This window comes from Leishmania major, chromosome 31, assembly GCF_000002725.2.
Source record: "Leishmania major strain Friedlin complete genome, chromosome 31".
NCBI lineage: Eukaryota > Euglenozoa > Kinetoplastea > Trypanosomatida > Trypanosomatidae > Leishmania > Leishmania major.
The window spans coordinates 53,576-71,533 of NC_007272.2; the positions used below are offsets into that span (position 1 = coordinate 53,576).

Consider the following 17,958-nt stretch of genomic DNA (forward strand, 5'->3'; position numbering starts at 1 on the left):
CTAGGGTGAAGAAGAGGAGCAGCATGGACCAGATGGCGACGTCACCGCTGCGCCAGCTCCACCGGCGGTAAGGCGTCATTGGCGTCCGGTGATGTCCGCCCTTTGCCTTCCTTGGAACGAACAGCTCTCTGTGAGAAGAACTTGCATGCGCACAGAGGCAGTCACGAGAGCACTGAGGCCGTGCTCCGCGAACCAGCTCATCCTCAGCGGAGAAAAGAACTACAACGGCTCGAGCAGGGATCAGCTGCCGTGGGATTTAATATGCGAGTGCGTGCGTGTGTGTGTGTCGTCGTTCACGCGTTCATTGGAGACGGCGCGCACGCGTGGGGAAGGACAGAAGAGGAAAGGAGAGGAGGAGAGGATGAAGCGCGTCGACATCACACGAAAGGAGATAAGAAGGAGGGGGTGGGATCATCAGACACACGCGCACACACGCGTAGGGCCACGCGTGGATCCCTGTTGCTCGCCACTTACTGTTTTTGTTTTTCTGGCGAGACACCGCTAAAGGTAGCAGAGCGCGAGAGCAGAGAGAGCGGAAAGAGAAGAGGGCGGGGACCTCTCACGCGCGCATGTCAGGTGCGTGATCGGCGGCTCCGGCAGCAAGGGGGACACCATCGGCGTAGATGTGACCCCCATAAGGGGAGGCAGCGCCTGAGAGGTGAGGTACACAAACGCATTGTTGTGCACACCACACCTGCTGGTGTTAGGCGCCTCGGTGAGCAGCATGGTGTACTCCCTGACGTCTTGTGGACTGGCACAATGGACAGCGGACCCATCAGCGCTGCCGCACAAGACGTCTGAGGCGAGCGCTGCAAGGGTACTGGGGCGCTGCTGACGCACGCGCACGCAGCACACGAGCGCGATGCGGTCATCAGCAAAGAGAAGCGGGCGATCCAGGACAAACGTGTTGCGGCCATAAAAGAGTCCCTGCCGCGTGGCAGCTGTCTTCCACAGAGGCGCTGCAGCACCGCACGGGGTAACAGTGACGTCCGTGACGACGTCCACGAGAGGCGCCTCGGTCAGTTCGAATTCCAGCGTGTGCGCCTCCGGCTGATATCGTGCAGCGAAAATGAGGCATTCCATATCTGCGTGTCCGGGTGCGCGTCTGTATGCCGAGACATGCGTGTGCGCCTCACTCCCACTGTGTGTGTGTGTGTGTGTGTGTGTGTGTGGACAAAGAAGCGAAGGGGCGAAGGGCGGAGAAGTGGGTAAGAGGGGGTCCTGATGAGGAGGAGAGCGGTACAGAAACCTCCACAGTCCACATGCACCTACGCGTATGCTGGCGTCAAGCACTCTTGTCCAGTGGTGTCAGAGAGAGAACGGCAGTGGAACTTGTCCTCCTAATTGTTCGCTGGTTTTTACGGCACTACGGAGCACCATTGCTGCTCCCCTACAACAGCAGCGTGTACACACACACACACACACACATGCACAGTCTTGCTTGCGTCCCTCCCCCATGTCGACCGTTACGGTGCGTGGCGCGTCGTGCACCCCTCCCCTGTCCAGCATGCCGAGGCACATGCAGAGACGCATGCCGCAAGTGTTTGTCTTTTTCTCACGAATAATCCACCCTCTGCCCTCTCAGCTCTTCAGCACCTCCTCCGTGAGAAGAAAGCAAAGGCCAAGCTCCTTGTCGAGCGGACAGCCGCTCACCAGCAGCGTGAGCCGCTCCGGCGTCACAGATTCCACCAGCGCAAACCCAAGCACAGTACTTTGCCGGATTCTGCGCTCGAACACACTGAAAGGGAGTCGGTGAAGCTCCCCGTCAGGGCTGCGCTCGTACTCAGTGGCTGTGCTGATTGCGACGATTCGGTCCTTCAGGGCGACGTCTTGCAGAGTAATGAACGACACGGCCGCCACATCCGCCTTCTGCCGGTCCACGTCCTCGCTATCCATCATGGGCAACAGTGTCGACATGGCGTCCATCGCTGCTGCACCGACGGTTGCGACGCGTACCTGCGAGGCCTCGAGGGTGATGAGGGTCGGCTTCACTGGCGAAGTCGGGGTACCGAAGAAGTACTGCAGCCACCGCTGGCGATTCCATAGCGGCACCGGCACCGAGCGCACCAGCTCCACGGAGTCTAAAAGAAAGATCTTGAAGTGCTGCCCGCCTCCGCAGTCCACCTCCGGTGGCACGTTCCAGCGCGGATCCAGCATCGCCTGCACAATGCTCATCGACCCTTCACCACCAAAGCGCTCCCATGCACGCTGCACCAGCTTCCACCGCAGCCATGAGCTACCGACGACGCACACGTGATCGATGTCGGCTGCCACAATGGTGTCCAGGAGAGTGTCGAGTGGGTTCGTGTGCGACTTATCGCTCCCCAGGGCGGCAGGTGCAGACGAGGCAGAGGCGGTTGGGTCGACGCTCGGCACCGCCGCTGCCGCCGCCGCTTCCGCCTGCTCCACCGCGTGCGGCTCCACCACGCCAAAGTCAAAGAACAGTCCGCCCACGCGGCAGCGCTCACTGCGCGCCATCTTCTCCATGCCGCTCGGCAGAAGCTGCTGCACCCAGTGCTGGTAGAGTCGTGGGTTGGCCACACGCGACTGGCCGACTTGGGCATACAGCCCCGGCGTCAGATTCATCTCCTCCTCGATATCCATGCAGTGCTGGGCGTGGAAGAGGGCTACGCTGCCTGGGAACGCGAAGGCGGGGGTGTCCAGCACCCCATCGAGCAGCAGGGGGTGATAGCCGAGGCGCACGGCAAAGTTGCTGAGCCAGCGGACATAGGTGCTCGCCCCGCAGTGGTGGCGGTCACTCACGAAGAGCACGCGAGGTCCGACGTCGTCGCGGCCGCGGGCCTCCACTCGTGCTCGCTCCAGATGAGAGTGAAAATCCAGCAGCGAGCGCACCCAGGTCGCCCCGAGCGACGTCGCATAGCAGCGCTGCAGTACCGTCGGCGCTGCCACCAGTAACAGGGTGCAACCGGTGGAGGTGAAGATGCTAAGGGAGCGACCGGGCGGCAGGTGCACTGGCACTCCCGGGATCAGCTCTGTCCCAAATACCTCTGCCCGCTCCGCGGTTGACGTGTCCTCGTCTTCCACCGGCTTTCGCAGGGTCACCTTGGACAACTGTGTGGAGGAGAGCGAGGTAATGATGCGTAGCTCACAGAAGGAGCCGAGAATGTACTCCCGCTCCAAGGCTACCATGTCCTCCGATCCTGCGAAGAAGGGGGGGGAGGAGGAGAGGTGAGTGAGCAAAGCGATGGTGATCGACCGCAATCGCCGTCCTGGTGAAGGGGCAGCCGGTGCGAGCGGGGGGAGGGGCGGGGAAGAAACGAAGGACCGGGGAGAGTGGGGAAGGGAGGGGGAAGGAGGAGGAGCGTCGGGGTGAAGCACCCTACAAAAGGCGGTATCATTTTCTCATGCGTGCGCTACTACTGCTCCCCTCACCCTGACTTTCGCACGCATCGCAAGCCAGAGAGATCAGCCGACTTGAACTCTCGCTCCAGCATCGGTCCTTCATGGTCCTCTAGTGTCACATGTCCGCTTACGGTGTCTGTCTGCGTCACAAAAGGGGATTTCCAGGCACACATGGCGAAACTGCTCCCCTGTCCACATCACCAGCAGACGGGTGCCCCAAAGAAGGCAGGAGACATGTTTGGCAGCCGTGCTACTGTGCGCACTCAGCGCCGCGCGCTTGCCGGAGTCTCAATAATCCAGCTGTTGTAGCCAGTAGGCAGTGAAGGCCGCGCGGCCGCTGGTTGGGGGACGAGCTGCTCTTCGACAACACCGTGGTCGCTCACGGTGGCTCGTCGGAGTAGGTGTGCCTCTTGCAGCACCTGCGCGACAGCCAGCAGCACGTCGGTGTCGCCCTGCAGCATCGCTTTTGCGTGCTCCCGCTCCACCGGGTCGTCCATTTGACGGCGCAGCTCCTTGATGATGCTGTACACCTCCGCCGTGGCGATGCCATGCACCTTGGATGGGGCGTGGACGGGCGGCAGTGGCGGCAGTGGGTACACCTGCCTCTCCTCCTCTTCGTCGCTGTCATCACCATCGTCCGCCTCCTCGTCCTCCTCGACGTCGTCTTCTTCGTCGCCCTCTTCCTCAACAGCGTCGTCGTCATTGTCTGCGCCGTCCTGGTCGACGTCACTGGCGGCGGTGGAAGCCGCATTCGTGTCGGAGACCGTCGCATCGTTGGGCTGCTCCTCTTCGTCTTCCTCGTCTTTGGAGATGACCGCCTGCTCCTCGCCCTCCATCTCTCCTGCTGCGAGATGCGGCTCTTGCCCATCGGTCGAAGAGGGCTCCATAGTGCTGCGCCTCTCTACGTAGGTCAAATCTAGCACGTGCTACTCATGGAGGGAGGTGTGCGCGAGGAAACGAAGCACAAGCAAAGGAGGCCCCCCCCCGCGGTGTGACAGGCGAAGGGAGGATGGAGTACGTATTCGTGTGGGTTGTGGAGAGCAAGGAGAAGGGAGTGGAGGGCGTATCGTTAGCCAGGCGGTTGGGCGCACGAAGGAGAAGCCGTCGGGGAGAGAGCGAGTGAATGAGCGCTTTCGAGGCGGTTCGGCCAGCGTGTAGCGGAGCAACGGAGGCGAGACGTGCGCCTGCCGAGGACCTTTTGGGCACGCGGCTATCACTGTTGGTAGAGTTGAAAGGGATGCGGGGGGGGGGGGGGGTAACGGCGACACAGGGGTGTAGTCTACATCAAAATCGCCCCCCCCGGGGGGGGGTAGCAACTGAAACAAACAAATGAAGGGGATGCCCGCAACAAACCCACCAGGGCACATCACGGAGAGTGACAAAGGGGGACAGCAGAAGTCAACCGTCATGCCGTGCCAAGAAACACGTAGCGACGCAAGCACCGCCCAAGAGGGAGCACTATACGTGCAACGTTGTCCTTCACTCGTCCTCCTAGGCACTTTCGATCGACAGCTGATGGGCAGCAAGCATCTGCTTGACCACGTCAAGCACCTCGTCACCGGCTTCGCGGGAGAGAGAGAGGAGCTGAACGACGGTGTTGTCGAGTCTCTCGCGTGTGCAGACGAGCTCGACATCGCGCGCGACGGCAGGATCCGCGTTCTCCTTGGCCTTTCCAATGGCTTGATCGTAGCGAACGGAAGTCTCGCGCAACGTTAGGATGTCTTGCGTGACGGCCTCGTACTCTTGCAGCATCTGCTGCTGGGTGTGCCAGACACGCTCTTTCTCAAACGCCAGTGCCCGCAGCTCCTCCTGCTTGTTGCGTGTGGTGGCTTGAAAGTCGTTCACCTCCAGAGCGCGGCGGCTTATCGCGCTCTTGAGTTCTTTGAACTTGGTCGTGAGCGCCTTCCGCGTCTGCACCTCCTCGTCCTTGTCGGAGACCTTGTCAAACTTGTGCTTGTACTGCGCATTGCTTGCCTTGATGACAGCGATGGTCTTCTCGAGCTTCAGCATCTCCCTCTCCATGCGACGGATGCGCGCGTCGAGGGAGTCGCCGCGGTGCTGGAGGTCCTCGCGCTCTTTCGCCGCCGCGATCACGAGTTGGACCTGCGACAAGCGCGCCTGCGCCGGGTCCATGCGGCCTACAAGTACCTCCTGTCTGTTCTTGACCGCCGTCAAGTTCTTCTGTCGATCGAGAAGCTCTGTCACAAGGCGCTTGCGCTCTTCCTCAGCCAGCTTCGCCTCCATCTTCAGCAGACGGTGGTGCACTTCGATCTCCGCCTCGCGCTCCGCCACGTCAGCCTCGAGCTGCCGCTTCTTCTCTTCCAACGTGAGCAGCTCTGCATCCTTGGCTCTTAGCGCGTTGCGCAGGCGGTGCAGCTGCAGCTCTAACGTGTCCACCTTGATGAGAAGGTCCTCGCGCTGCTTCTCTAGCTTCTTCTCTTCCCGTTCGTCGTGCGTGCAATGCAGGTCCATCTCTAACACCTCCTCAAGGGCACGCTTCTTCGTCATCTCCAGCTTCTCGATCAGCATGGCAGACTGCCGCATCTCCTCCCGCACCCGCTTCACTTGGTTCTGCAGGATTCGGTTTTGCTTCTCGAGCTCGTCAAGTGTGGCCTGCAGAAGATCGATCTTGCCGCGCAGCTCCTTCCGCTCCTCCTCGGTGCGCTCGCCTTTGGCGCGGCCCACACGCTTCTCCATCTGCTGGATGCTGAACTCAATGTTGTACAGCACCCCCTGCTGAGAGAAAGACTCCCCATCCAGCTGGTTGATCTTAGCGTTGTAGTTCTTGCCCTGTGCCTGTGCCCCACTGATCTCGCCCAGAGTCGCCGTCTGCGCCGCGCGCACCTCGGAAAGTGCCTGGTTTTCCTTGAAGGCCGCCATCTTGAGCTGCTCAATGTCCTTGGCGACGTTGTGGGAGGCCATTTCAGCGTCCTTCAGCAGCTGCGCAATAAAGTCGGCTTGCTTCTGAAGATCGTTGGCGGCCATCTCCTCCTCCTTCAGTCGCTCCGCTGCAGTGGCGCGGCGCTTCTCTGTCATCGTCAGTTCCTTGTTGCGGCGCTCGATCTCGGTGATGGTCTCCTGCAGCTGGAGGACCGCCGCCCGCTTGTCTCGCGTGGCCCGTGACGCCTCCTCGCGCAGGGCATCGACTTCGTCCTGTATGCTCTGCACCTGCTGCACCAGCACCGGCACCGCCTCCTGCAGCTTCTGCGACGTCTTCTCGCGCTCTTGGATGGTGTAGTTGATCACCGCCGTCTCCTCCTTCGCCTCATCGAGCGATTCCGACAGCGACTTCTTCAGCTGTTGCCGCTTCTGAATCCAGGCAACGCCATCGGCGTACTGCTCTCCCGCGATGCGGATGGCCTCGTCGCGCTCGGCGATAGTGCGAACCACCTGCTCCCACTCGTCTAGCATGCCGCTGCGGTCGTCGTGAAGCTTGCGGTACTCGTTGGCGACGCGGTCCAGCTCCCCCTGCACGTGCTGCGTGGCCAGCATCTCCTCATCGAGCTGCTTGCGCTGCCTCCGCACGGTGGTCTCTAGCTTCTCAATGCGCTGAGTGAGCTGCTTCACCTTGGCCTCATCAAGCTTGGAGTAGCGCGCGATGGCTAGCTCGTCCTCCTCCTTCTGCCGGCGGGCCTCGTCCCACTGCTCCAGCTCCTCCTGGTTGTAGTCCAGCGTCGTCTTGAGCTCCTCGATTTTCAGATTTCCGTGGAAGATGCGGTCTTGCACGGACGTGAGCCGGTCGCGTACGTCCTCGGCGTTTCGCTCCAGTTGTGTTTGTCGCTGCTGCAGCCGCGCGCACTCTCGCTCCATGACGCGGCACATGCTCTCCTCGGACTCAAGCTCGCGCTTCTTCGTCTCGGAGAGGCTCTGCGTATTCACGATTTCTGCGCGGACGTTGCCGAGGTGCTCCTTCATAAACTGCAGCCGCCGCCGCTGGTCCGCGACGCCGCCCTGCCGCTCCTCCAGCTGCTGCTCAAAGCGCGTGAGCTGGGCGGTGAGCTCCTTGTTCGTGTTGTTGAGTAGCTCGAGGGGCAGCGCCTCGGCAGTCGCATCCACAACATCGAGGTTCATGTTGCTCCGCTACGTGTCTGAGTGCGTGTAGCTGTGTGTGGCTAAGCGCGGAATGAACATCGAGAAACGACAACACCTCAAGGGGGCGCGAGGGTGGTGCAATTTGCCGAGGAGAGAGAAGAGAGACAAGGGGGCGGGCAAAGAAAAAAGGGGCTGGAGACGAGTAGGAGGTGTGGCGGCAGAGCCACGTTGAAGGGGGTCACCAACATGGTGGCGGCAAGCTCAGGTTCTGACATGTGGCACAAAGGGGAGGGGGAGGGGTGTTGTGCACCCTGTGCAGAAAGCGGTCTGGCAGAAAGAATGACATCGGGACATCTCGACTTTCGCGCTGACACGCGCTGTGTCGGCGCTTCGTGCTCCTGCTGCTGTGGTGAGTCGGAGAACACGTTTACAAGGACGCTTTAGTTCGTGGCGGGCACTGCGAAACACTCGAAAGGCAACAGCAGCAAGGAATGAAATCCGCAGAGAGTGCAGAGGGATGAGAAGGCGAGCAGCACGGCCATCCAAGGAGCGGGCAACGTACAGGCGGGAGGCACGGGGTGGTCGAGGGAAGAGCATTGCAGCGCACAAGAACCGATGCGTTCTTCGGTCACAGCGCTGCCGTCTTTGGGCCCGCAGAATACGTCACACGCCCCCTCCCCCTCCACCCCTTCTTTTTCAGCCGCGCAGCGCCGCAGCGTGTCGATTTGCAGCGCAGGAGGGTGCACGCTTTTCGTTTGTTGGGAAGGCCGCCGCCAACGACTGCCTGCGCTAGCGTCTCTCCCGCCTCCCTCCCTCCTCCCGAGAGATCCTCTCCCGTCCCCCCTCCAGCCAGCTTCTTTTGTGTGCGTGCAACAACTCACGCGCAGAGTTGGGCAAAGACAAGCACAGTCCAGCAATGTGGGGATGGTAATACACTAGTGCTGAGTCCTTAGCTCGGTGCGTTACCCTTAGCGGAGGACCCCACGTGCAGAAGCCCGGCATCCCGCAGAGTCTCAACCAGCAGCAGTTGGTTCTCGGCCACATCGTCGGAATTGTCGAAGCCCGGGAAGGGCAGCGCACTCACGGGCATTGTCTTGGGGTAACTCGAGAGCAGCGTGGCAATCGCTGGCGCAAAGTCAGCCTCGAAGCGCAGCTCACCCAACTCCCCGGCTAGGCAGACGGTCGAGTTCTGCCCAATGTGGTACACCCGAGCTTCGCCGGGCACATTCAGCAGCAGTCGCATACAGTTGCGAGAGATGAGGCGCACACGGGAGGCGTGGCTGAGCTTTCTGGAAGCCGGAGCGGCGCCGCTGTACGTCCTGGACGGCGGCTGCAACTTTTGGATTGTATCCTTGCCGTACACGTCGGCGCACACGTCCATGTTCACCTCGTCGGTGAGCAGCAGCGTCAGCTCCGCCACCATCTCACGCACCTTTGTCTGTAGGTTAGCGCGGTGGTCCTGCTGGTTCGCGCTGAGCGCGGGAAGGCCATGGGTGTCTCGAAAGACGGGGTTGTTAACCTCGCCCATCACCTGCGGCATATCGCGTGGCAGGGCACGACGCCATTCCAGTTTGTTGGCGGCAAGCGTCTCCACGGTGTACTGTGCGGCGCGACTCATGAAGTCTGCCCAGGAGTTCATCTGGTTGGCCGAGAAGGTGATGTGCAGCGAGTGCGTCTTGAGGGTGGTCTTGCCCTGGTGCACCGTGCCGCGCGGCATGTACAGCACATCGCCGGCCTTCAGGGTGATGGTGTGCTTCGGTGTGGGGAACCGCTCAGGCGCGTAGTCCTCGCTCGAGTGGCGCGCGAGCACATCGACGTCCTCCGGCGGGTCGTAGAGGCACCACAGCTTCTCGCCCTCCAGCTGCAGAAAGAACACGTCGACGTCGTCGTAGTGCGGCGCGAAGCCTTGACTGTTGGCCGGCGTCCAGTAGCTGTTCGCGCCGCAGTAGCAGTTGAACTCCTTCTCGATGCACCCGATGAAGGCGGAGTTGCTCTCGATGAACTCGTTGGGTCGCAGGAAGCGCACGGACCACCCGTCCTTCATGCACGCCTCCAGCTCGGCCGCATCCACGAGACCCTTCGTCCTGTAGGAGACACGCCTTTTGAGCTTGGGGTCGAACTTGACAATGTCTAGGTCGGCGCCGTAGCGTGACGGGTGTGTCTTGACGTGCTCTAGCATGCGCTCCGTGGACCAATTCACCGGGGGTACAACACCGGGAAGCCCGCTTGCAAAGTACTCGCCGCTCCCGTGCGAAGCAACGAGATGCTTCCTTTCAAAGTACTTGCGAAAGAATTCCCCGCGGGACGTATTTAAGAGCCAGGAGAACAAGTTTGGGTGCGCCTGGCTGTCGTGCGAAGCCTTGGGCAGCATAGCTGCCGTTTCTACCTTCACCTTCCTGGCCGTCGCCTCCTGCAACGACGCCTCCCTGGCGCGCTTGTCGCCGCTGCCCTTTTTGAGAGACGCTGCCTTCGTCATTGCGTGTTTGCCCGTGGGCGACTGTGTCCGCAGCCGCTCCGGTTCTAATGCAGTGCAGTGGCGTGAGCGGAGAAGTGAGACACAAAGAGAGAACGGAAACAACGGAGTTGTGGTGGTAACGGCAGGTAGACAACACCCCTGCCGCGGGTATCGGTGTGTAAGCTCCACCACCAAGTACACCTCGACGTCCACGTCCACGTTGTGCGGGCATGCTAGCCTTTGGTTCTCGCTCCTGTGAAAGTACAATGACGAGCGCGGCGATTTGAGCTCTCCGTGCAGCGGTCCGCATCGCGTGCGACGTGGAGGACAGTGCGCGAGCATCCGAAGGTGAACATGCGGAGAGAACATGGCTGGTAGCGGCCCGAAAAGATGTCGCTCCTCTCTGCGCTTCACATTTCTTCGTCTTTGGTTATGCGCACAGCGAGGCGTTTCTCAAAAGCAACACCTACAACGCACGGCATCAACAAGGCCCACACACAGACACACACACACGCACACACACACACACACACACACACATCACGCGTAGGCAGGAGGAAGCGAGGACAGGTGTCAGCGAGCGCCGCCGATGCCACTCCTATGATCTCTTCGCACACATGTGCACACGCGCAGGGACGCCGAAAAAAAAAAACAAAAAATAACAACAGAAAGAATGGAAATCGAATCACCTCGAATGCGAGCCGCCGTCCCTGACAAGGTCACGCACCACCCCAACGCTGCCGATCTGCCACCCATCGCCGTCTTCACGGCGCGCGAGTCGGCAGCGCAAAGGACAGCAGCGAGACCACGTCCAGGTCGTCCTCGTCGTGCTCCACCTCGTCAGCGGTCATGTCCTCCAAGTTGTTAAAGATGGAGACGAGGGCCGTGATCACCTCGCGCTGCAGGTCCTGCAGCGGCGCCAGGGAGTAGCTGCCGAGCAGCGTATTGAAGTGGTCCTCATAGAGGAGCCGATGGGCGTGGGTCAGGCGCAGCACCTCGCAGATGGCCGACAGCTTGCGGCGGAACTCTAGCACGACATAGCCGGCAATCTCGTCCACCTCCACGTAGCGCTCCTTACCACCGTAAGAGAGCGCAAAGACGTGGAAGGTGCCCTCGTCGTCGCTGAAGGTCGCGTATTGCACTCGCTGCGAGAAGAGCAGCAGCGAAATCCAGAACTGCTTCGGCGACGCGATGGCCGTTGAGAAGCTCGCGAGCAGCTTGTCGAAGATAAGGTTCAGCTGCACAGGGATAATGATGTCGCCTTCCTGCCACCGCAGGCAGCTCGGTGAGTGGATGTCGGGCACGGCGGTGAGGTCGCTGAAGATGCCGAGCGCCATCTCCTTGGAGTTCGTGTAGGAATTGCCCTCGCTTGTCACCTCCAGCGACTGCGCGACGAAGGCAACGTTCGTCATGACTGCCACCATCGAGGCGAGCTTGTCTAGCTGTTCCAACAGCTTCTCCGCCTCCACGATGCTGCGGAAGGGCATGAACTCCGCGAGCTCGTACTTGATGTGGCTCTCCAGGTCTACAATGGCCATCAGCTTGTCGTAGCTGAGGTGTTTCTGAAGACACCAGTGGCGCACCGTCTCCACGCTATTGCAGTGCCGCTGCTGCTCCACGCGGAAGAGCAGGGTGGCCTTCATCACGGCAACAATGTCGCTGCGCAGCCCGCAGCAAAAATCGCGCATGACGTTCTCCGTCTCCTCCATCGCGCGCGCGACGTTGAAGTGGCGCTGCAGGCCTTCGCTGGCGTTGATGCTGAAGGGCGAGAGGCTGCTCGTCACGGCGGCGGCGAGGATCATGAGAGACTCGAGCCCTGTCAGAAAGCCGAAGAAGACGAGCATTCCAGGCTGCGGAGAGACCGGGATGAGCTGCAGAATGCGGCCAATGAACGTGTATTGGTACTCTGGAATGTCCGTCATCACCTCCGCCTGGGCCGCTGCCATGATCATGCGGCTCCACGACTCGTTCTGATGGCTGTAGATCTCCTCGATGCGCTCCCCGGCGGAGAGGGGGTCTTTCGCGTCGAGGATGCAGCCGAGCTGCGTGAGCATGTTCATGGACGACGTAATCGCCTCCACGAGGGGCTGGCCGTGGCACAGGCTGAAGATGGCCACCGGGTTGTTCACCACCTGCAGGCAGTGCAGCGACAGCTCGTCGATCCGGGAGTTCTCGATCGGCGGCTGGGAATAGGCCGGCAGGTCCGTAATTTGAGCAGCAGGGAACAGGCAGAAGTAGAAGCCCTGTTGCACGCGGCCGATGCGGCCCCGGCGCTGCGCCACGCTGCCGCGCGAGATCCACTGCGTGACTAGAGGTGGGTACTGGATGGAGGCCGGCAACTCCTTGGAAATCTTCGGCCGCTTCACCAGCACCAGGTCGATGACGTAGACCACGTCCGGCAACGTGATGGATACCTCAGCGATATCGGTGGCGAGGTATACCTTCTGCCGCCCCGGTATGTTACGCTTCATTGCCGCCTCAATCTCGCTCAGGTTCACGGCGCTGTGCCACGGCACCGCGTCGACGCGGTGATACAGCTGTGTGTGGAGCCACGTGCTCATCGTCTCTACCTGCGCCCTGCCTGGCAGGAACACAAGGATGGAGTGCACTGGGTTCGAGCAGCTGTTGAGGAAGAGAATCAAGTTCTGGGCCAGGTAGAAGTGTTTGTCCACGGTGCTCTTGTCCACAACACCGCGCGACACCAGCTGCGGCGGGGCCTGGTAGTCCGTGCCAAGCAGAGTGCAGGTGTCCTCGAGGAAGTAGTCGTGAATGGGGTGCTCCGGCTCGCTCTGCTTGTACGTGGCGACGCGGAGGCCGGCAAAGTACTCCTCCCAGTCCTCCGTGTTGAGGGTGGCGCTCATGAGCACCAGCTTGAAGCGCGACAACTTGTTGAGCAGCGCCAACCGCAGCAGCGCCACCGTCACCTCAAGATCTGGCTGTCGCTCGTGGAACTCATCTAGCACAATGTGCGTGAACGGCAGCTCTGCCGGGTTCTCGAGAATTCGCAGCAGCAGGGTGTAGCTCGTCATGTACCACAAACGGGTCTGCTCATCGCCCTTCTTGTCGCCGCGGATCCAGTAGCCAACGTCCTCGCCGACGCTCTCGCGGCGGAGACTCGCTACGCGGTTGGCAATCGCCACCGTCGCGGTGCGACGCGGCTGCGTGCTGACCACCTTGGTGTCCGGCGACAGCTCGAGCAATGCCTTCGGGACGCCGGTGCTCTTGCCGCTGCCAGTGTCGGTGCAGATGAACACGACGTCGTGCTGCTCGATGAGGTCGAGGATGACCGGCATGTCAAGCCGCTCCGTCACGACGTGGTTCAGCAGCAGCGTCTCCTGGCGGCTGTACTTGTCAAAGAACTCTGCGTGCGACATCTGCATGGCCGTCTGCATCTCCTGCATCGTCTCGAAGCGCTGCTTGTATTCGGCATCGGTGCGCATGGCCTCTTCGTGCCGGCGCTGCGCACTCTCCTGCTCCGCCTCCATGCGCTGCTGCGCGCGCATGAGACGGTCGTCGTCGCGACGGCGTCCGCGCACCCGCCTCGGAGGCGGAACTTCCGGCCTGACCGCGTTCGCCGGCGCCGATACAGACGACTTCGGGACTGGCACGGAGGGCACGGCTGTTGTCGCCGATGTCGGGGCCTCGACGACCTTCTCCGGCTCGTCAGCAGGCTTTGCGGCGGTCGACGGCGTACCCGTTGCCTTCGCGGGAAACAGCTGAGCCAGTTTGCTGACAGTGTCATCCGGTTGCTTTCGCTCTGGTGACGCTACGGGAGCCGCCTTTGAGCGAGGCTTTGGCACTCCACGAGGCTCCGCGGTAGCTTCGGGTGCGGCTGCCGGCCGCGTTTCCGCCTTAGGGGCTTCCCTTGGCGTCTCCTTCGCTGGCACCGCCTTCGCGTTGTCCTTCTTGCCAGCCCTCACGGCTTCTCTGGCGATGGCGCCTCGAGGTGCCTTGATAGATGGCTTTTCGGCTGCCTTCTCTGCCGACTTTTCCGCCGGTGTGCCCGGTTTCGCCTTGGCGGCACTCGGTGCAGCCGCTGCTGCGTAGCTCTTTGGCTTCTTGGTCTGGTTCAAGTACTCCACCGCACCGCGCGAGGTGGGTGCCGGCGCGGCCGCGTCGGTCTTCTGCGCCAGCCAGTCCAGCACGTTACCTCCTTGCTTTTTGGTTGACCACTGCTCATCAACCGTCGCCGGTGTGGCCACCTTTACCTTTGCGGCGTCATTGCTCCTCGCGGCGCCATCCTTATTCTCCTTGTCGCTGGCGCGCTTGATCTGTGGACCGGAGCGGCGAGGCATGTCGACCGAAGACGCTGACGCGGCCCGCACGATTGGCAGCGAAGAAAGGGCTGGAGGGAAGCAGGCGCAGCGAACACGCAACAAAGAAATAGGCAGCTCTGTCTCGCTCGATGCTGATTAAGAAGCGGGCAGAAGGGTGGTGTCCGCGTGGGTGGTGAGGCGCGTGCGTGGCAGTTGTGGTAAGGGTCCGACCCCTTACGTTTGACACTGAGAAGCGCTGAGTAGAGCCGCGGGGAGTGTGTGCTTGCTCGTGTTCCAGGAGCCTGATGGATCGAGAGAGAGGGAGGAGGACAAGATGAGCGGACACAGCGTGCAACGCGGCACGGCAGGCAGAGACGAGGGACAACGGCTGTTGCGATGCAACCAGGAAACAAACCGTTGAGACGGCTTTTCTGATGGAGGTTGTGGCGCGTGTGCACCTATGCGAGCCAGGTCAAGCAGGGAGAGAGGGGCGAGACAAGGAAAGCAGACGCACAGCCTCGACGGGGAGGTTGCAGCACATGTGCTAAGACAGACGGCAGGGATGGGTGCAGAGCGGCGGACCAAGGCGAGTGAAGAGAAGCGCAACAAGGGCCGTTCGGTGCGCACCCGATCCATTTCGCTTTCTCGCTGAAATGCCTCCGCTGTCGGTCTTTCTCTCTCTTTCTCGCATCTGCCCAGTTGAGCACGACGACAGCAGCACACGGAGAGGGGGGCGCACACAGACAGGCACGCATGCCATTGCCCATGCAGGTGCTTCCCCATCCCTCTTTGGATGGAGGGGTCCTAGACATGCAGCCAGCCCGACTTGAAAATGGAGTACGAGCGGGCGGTAAAGGCGACAAGGGGGTGGAGTTCTGCTACGCGGACACGCAATGGACACAGAAGGAAGTACTTGGCGAGCTACCTTGGCTGTCTGTGACGAGTGACGCATCGGCGCAGTGAATACGTTGGCGAGCGCACCGCGGGCTTGGAGGGAGGGAGAGCGAAGGGCGGTAGGGCGGTGCGCTGGCAGCGGGAGCCACCGGCTGGCACGCAAAGGGGTAGGGCCCTGTAGTACGACGCGGAAAGAGCGACACACGAAAAAAAACGAGAGGGCGTCGTGCGAGGGAGGCCCAGCTGCAACGCCGATACGCTCTAGCGGAGCTGCGCGATGGCGGTAGCACCTGTACGTTGCGTAATGCACGAGACAGGCAAGCGGACGGAAGTGCATCGACAACAACTAGTGGGGCGGCGGAGGACTCATACAAGCAGGCCTGGCGCGTTATCCAAGTACTTGTGTGGCGGCGGTGGACTACCACACGTGCACCTATCTCGCAGTGACACGTCCATTTGCTGCTTCCTTTTTCGCACCCGACGCACACGACCAAACGTGTTGGAGCGTAGAAGAGGAGCGGTGGTGGGTATGTGCGTGTGTGGATGTGCACTCTGCATATCGAAGCTGAGACAGACGCCCGCTCGATGACGATCTCGTCCGTCCTTGCACGCGGTCCTTCGGTTGGTCCGGCACCACTGCACCGTCCCGGTGGATCCTCTCAACAAGCGCCTCTGCATCGCTTGGCGCAGCAGAACCAAAGCAAACGCCGCCGTGGCGGCTGCACAGAAGAACGCTGCCGGCGTACATGTGCCCGCCGCTGTGGGAGCACGGCATCACGACCACCAGCTCAGGGCGGTAAGAGCCTCAGCGAGCGGCGCGAAGGCAGTTCCCTCTGCACCGCGGTCACTAGCTCGTTGAAACCGGAAACGCCCTGGTGGTGCTCTGCCCACCCCGTCGCAGACACGGCTGTGGCTAGGATGAGGTGGTCGAAAAGCTGATAGCTGCGCGCCAGCTTCCCCGGCGCTGTGCCACAACGCTCCGCACGTCCAAAACTGAGGACGGCTGCATCGAGACTGGCAATGGTGGCACACATTTCCACTGTGAGGCGGGTCTTGTAGTGCTGCACGGTGGCACACCACAGAAAGCGACCTGACTGACGCAGCACCGCTGCCAGAGACCAATCGTGGAATGGCTTGGGGAGGGGGAGCACACGAGCTGTGCCGCCGTCGGTGCACGTAGACCTTTGTGTCGTGTCGTGGCGGGCGTGAGAGGAGCGTAGAAGGTGAGCGGAGCGGAAATCATAGAGCCGCCACTGGTTTGTGGAGATGAAGCCTGTCTCCCAGTTGGGCGTGAACGAGGGTCGCGGGGGGGGGGGAGAGACCCGGCTGCTTCACCCCGCGTGTGCGACTGTAGAGATGTCCTTTGCGTATGTCTGCACCATCTCTGCGACTCACTTGCGCCATGGCCGAGCGGCTCCATGTCAGAGATCTCTCGCAAGGCACGCATCGGTTGTGCATCGTCGTCTTTTTTTGCGGTCCAAGCAAGTGAATGCTGCGCCATATCGGCATCCTCCCGCTCCTTCCGTTGCGGCGCCCACCATCGGCACGCACAGAGAGGAAGGGCAAAACGCCGGCCAGCCCGCACATCAGCAACAAGAGGGAGCGGGGCCAAAAAAATGCATAGCAGCGGCACGGCACCATACACAGCCCCTCACGCACCGAAAAGAAACGTGCCTCAGCTTTTATCGTCGTCATCGTCGTCCTCATCTCCCCTGTCAAGACCCGCGGCAGGGCGGGTAGCAGACACGCTAAGGGGCCTCAGTTGCCTGATAGACGGCACACTATCACGGGAAGGCGCAGCGCATCCCTCCACCACGGCAAGCTCTCGATCTCGTGAACGCTCATTCCACTCCGTCAGGTATCGAGCCGTTTGCACTTCCCCAAAGTTCGGCGGTATCTGCAGCCGCATCGGACGGAGCTGATCATGTCGCCGTGCCTTCTCCAGCTGCCCACGGGACAGCTCATCGCTGTCTTGTATCCCCGTTGCGCCCCTACCGCGCCAAAACTCGAGCAGCAGATAGAGTGCGCTCCCGTACACGAGGCAGTTCCACAAGATGCACTTCAGCCTGTGCAGCCGCATGGCCCGCTCCGCATGCGCCACCTCCTCTCGCGTGAAGCCGGTCGATCTCGGGTCGTAGTAGTTGGCGCTGTAGCAGCGATAAAAGTTCCGCGTAGATTCGTTGGCGTAGCGCTCGCCGGAACCGTAGTCCCACGTGCCGGTGTACGCGCTTCTGCAACGCCCGCCGCTGTTGTAGCGCTCTTCGTGGATGTGCGCGCGCTTCGAGCTCGACGCAGCAATATTGGAAACGCCTGTGTCTGTGTTGTTGCATTGGACGGCCACGCCGGTACCTGACGCTGTTGTGTTAGAGCGGCTGGGCAGGGCATCGCAGGCGCCCTTCAGCTGCCGGAACTTGGCGGCATCGCCGCCTGTTTCAGGGAGGGAGGAGTGTGCCTGCTCCGCGAAGGTGGCTTTGCTCGCCGCTGCTGTTGTGCAGCTGCGACCGCCATCCAAGCCAATGGTGTGCAGGTTGGAGCACCGCAGAAAAAGGGAGGAGCGCATCACAGATCACATCTCCATACCTGTTTGCGAGTGTGTGCCGAGTGGGCGCGATTAAGCAGCATCAGCTTGTCGCTGTGCTCATCGGCGCAGGTATCGTGTAGGAGGAGAAGCAGCGGAGCGAGCTGGTGCGAAGGAGCGGTGGCGCCTTCTCGTGCCCAACGCATCTCGGTCACCACACAGACTTCAGTCGGGGCAGAGCACAAGACGGTCCGTGAGGGGACGGGATGCCAAGAGTCGGGAGGGCAGCCTTGGCTATCTGCCGCGTATGCGCAAACACGCGCCCGGCTGAGAAGAGCAGCTCACGGGACGTGCACTGGCTGCCTCAGTGAGGCAGCGGAGCCCATGCCGTTGCGCGCCATGTGTGCCGCCACACAGAAGCATGTGCAGGAAGCGGGGAC

At 61.5% G+C, this 17,958-nt stretch overlaps 7 protein-coding genes across 7 annotated transcripts; all 7 read right to left on the reverse strand.

Moving 5' to 3' along the window:
• Positions 1 to 1,581: 1,581 nt before the first annotated feature.
• LMJF_31_0210 (conserved hypothetical protein) lies at positions 1,582 to 3,150 on the reverse strand (the record flags this gene model as incomplete). The annotated part of the gene is made up of 1 exon (XM_001684953.1): positions 1,582 to 3,150. One exon carries the CDS (start codon positions 3,148 to 3,150, stop codon positions 1,582 to 1,584), a length of 1,569 nt encoding a protein of 522 aa, XP_001685005.1.
• A 476-nt stretch (positions 3,151 to 3,626) lies between these two features.
• LMJF_31_0220 (conserved hypothetical protein) lies at positions 3,627 to 4,250 on the reverse strand (the record flags this gene model as incomplete). Its single annotated transcript, XM_001684954.1, has 1 exon — positions 3,627 to 4,250. The coding sequence occupies one exon, from the start codon at positions 4,248 to 4,250 to the stop codon at positions 3,627 to 3,629; it is 624 nt and encodes a 207-aa protein (XP_001685006.1).
• Positions 4,251 to 4,854: 604 nt separating this feature from the next.
• LMJF_31_0230 (conserved hypothetical protein) lies at positions 4,855 to 7,434 on the reverse strand (the record flags this gene model as incomplete). The annotated part of the gene is made up of 1 exon (XM_001684955.1): positions 4,855 to 7,434. The coding sequence occupies one exon, from the start codon at positions 7,432 to 7,434 to the stop codon at positions 4,855 to 4,857; it is 2,580 nt and encodes an 859-aa protein (XP_001685007.1).
• A 910-nt stretch (positions 7,435 to 8,344) lies between these two features.
• On the reverse strand, positions 8,345 to 10,219 carry LMJF_31_0240 (conserved hypothetical protein; the record flags this gene model as incomplete). Its single annotated transcript, XM_001684956.1, has 1 exon — positions 8,345 to 10,219. One exon carries the CDS (start codon positions 10,217 to 10,219, stop codon positions 8,345 to 8,347), a length of 1,875 nt encoding a protein of 624 aa, XP_001685008.1.
• A 395-nt stretch (positions 10,220 to 10,614) lies between these two features.
• LMJF_31_0250 (putative ATP-dependent RNA helicase) lies at positions 10,615 to 13,353 on the reverse strand (the record flags this gene model as incomplete). The annotated part of the gene is made up of 1 exon (XM_001684957.1): positions 10,615 to 13,353. One exon carries the CDS (start codon positions 13,351 to 13,353, stop codon positions 10,615 to 10,617), a length of 2,739 nt encoding a protein of 912 aa, XP_001685009.1.
• Positions 13,354 to 15,788: 2,435 nt separating this feature from the next.
• Positions 15,789 to 16,034, reverse strand: LMJF_31_0255 (conserved hypothetical protein; the record flags this gene model as incomplete). The annotated part of the gene is made up of 1 exon (XM_001684958.1): positions 15,789 to 16,034. The coding sequence occupies one exon, from the start codon at positions 16,032 to 16,034 to the stop codon at positions 15,789 to 15,791; it is 246 nt and encodes an 81-aa protein (XP_001685010.1).
• A 641-nt stretch (positions 16,035 to 16,675) lies between these two features.
• LMJF_31_0260 (conserved hypothetical protein) lies at positions 16,676 to 17,560 on the reverse strand (the record flags this gene model as incomplete). The annotated part of the gene is made up of 1 exon (XM_001684959.1): positions 16,676 to 17,560. One exon carries the CDS (start codon positions 17,558 to 17,560, stop codon positions 16,676 to 16,678), a length of 885 nt encoding a protein of 294 aa, XP_001685011.1.
• Positions 17,561 to 17,958: the final 398 nt, after the last annotated feature.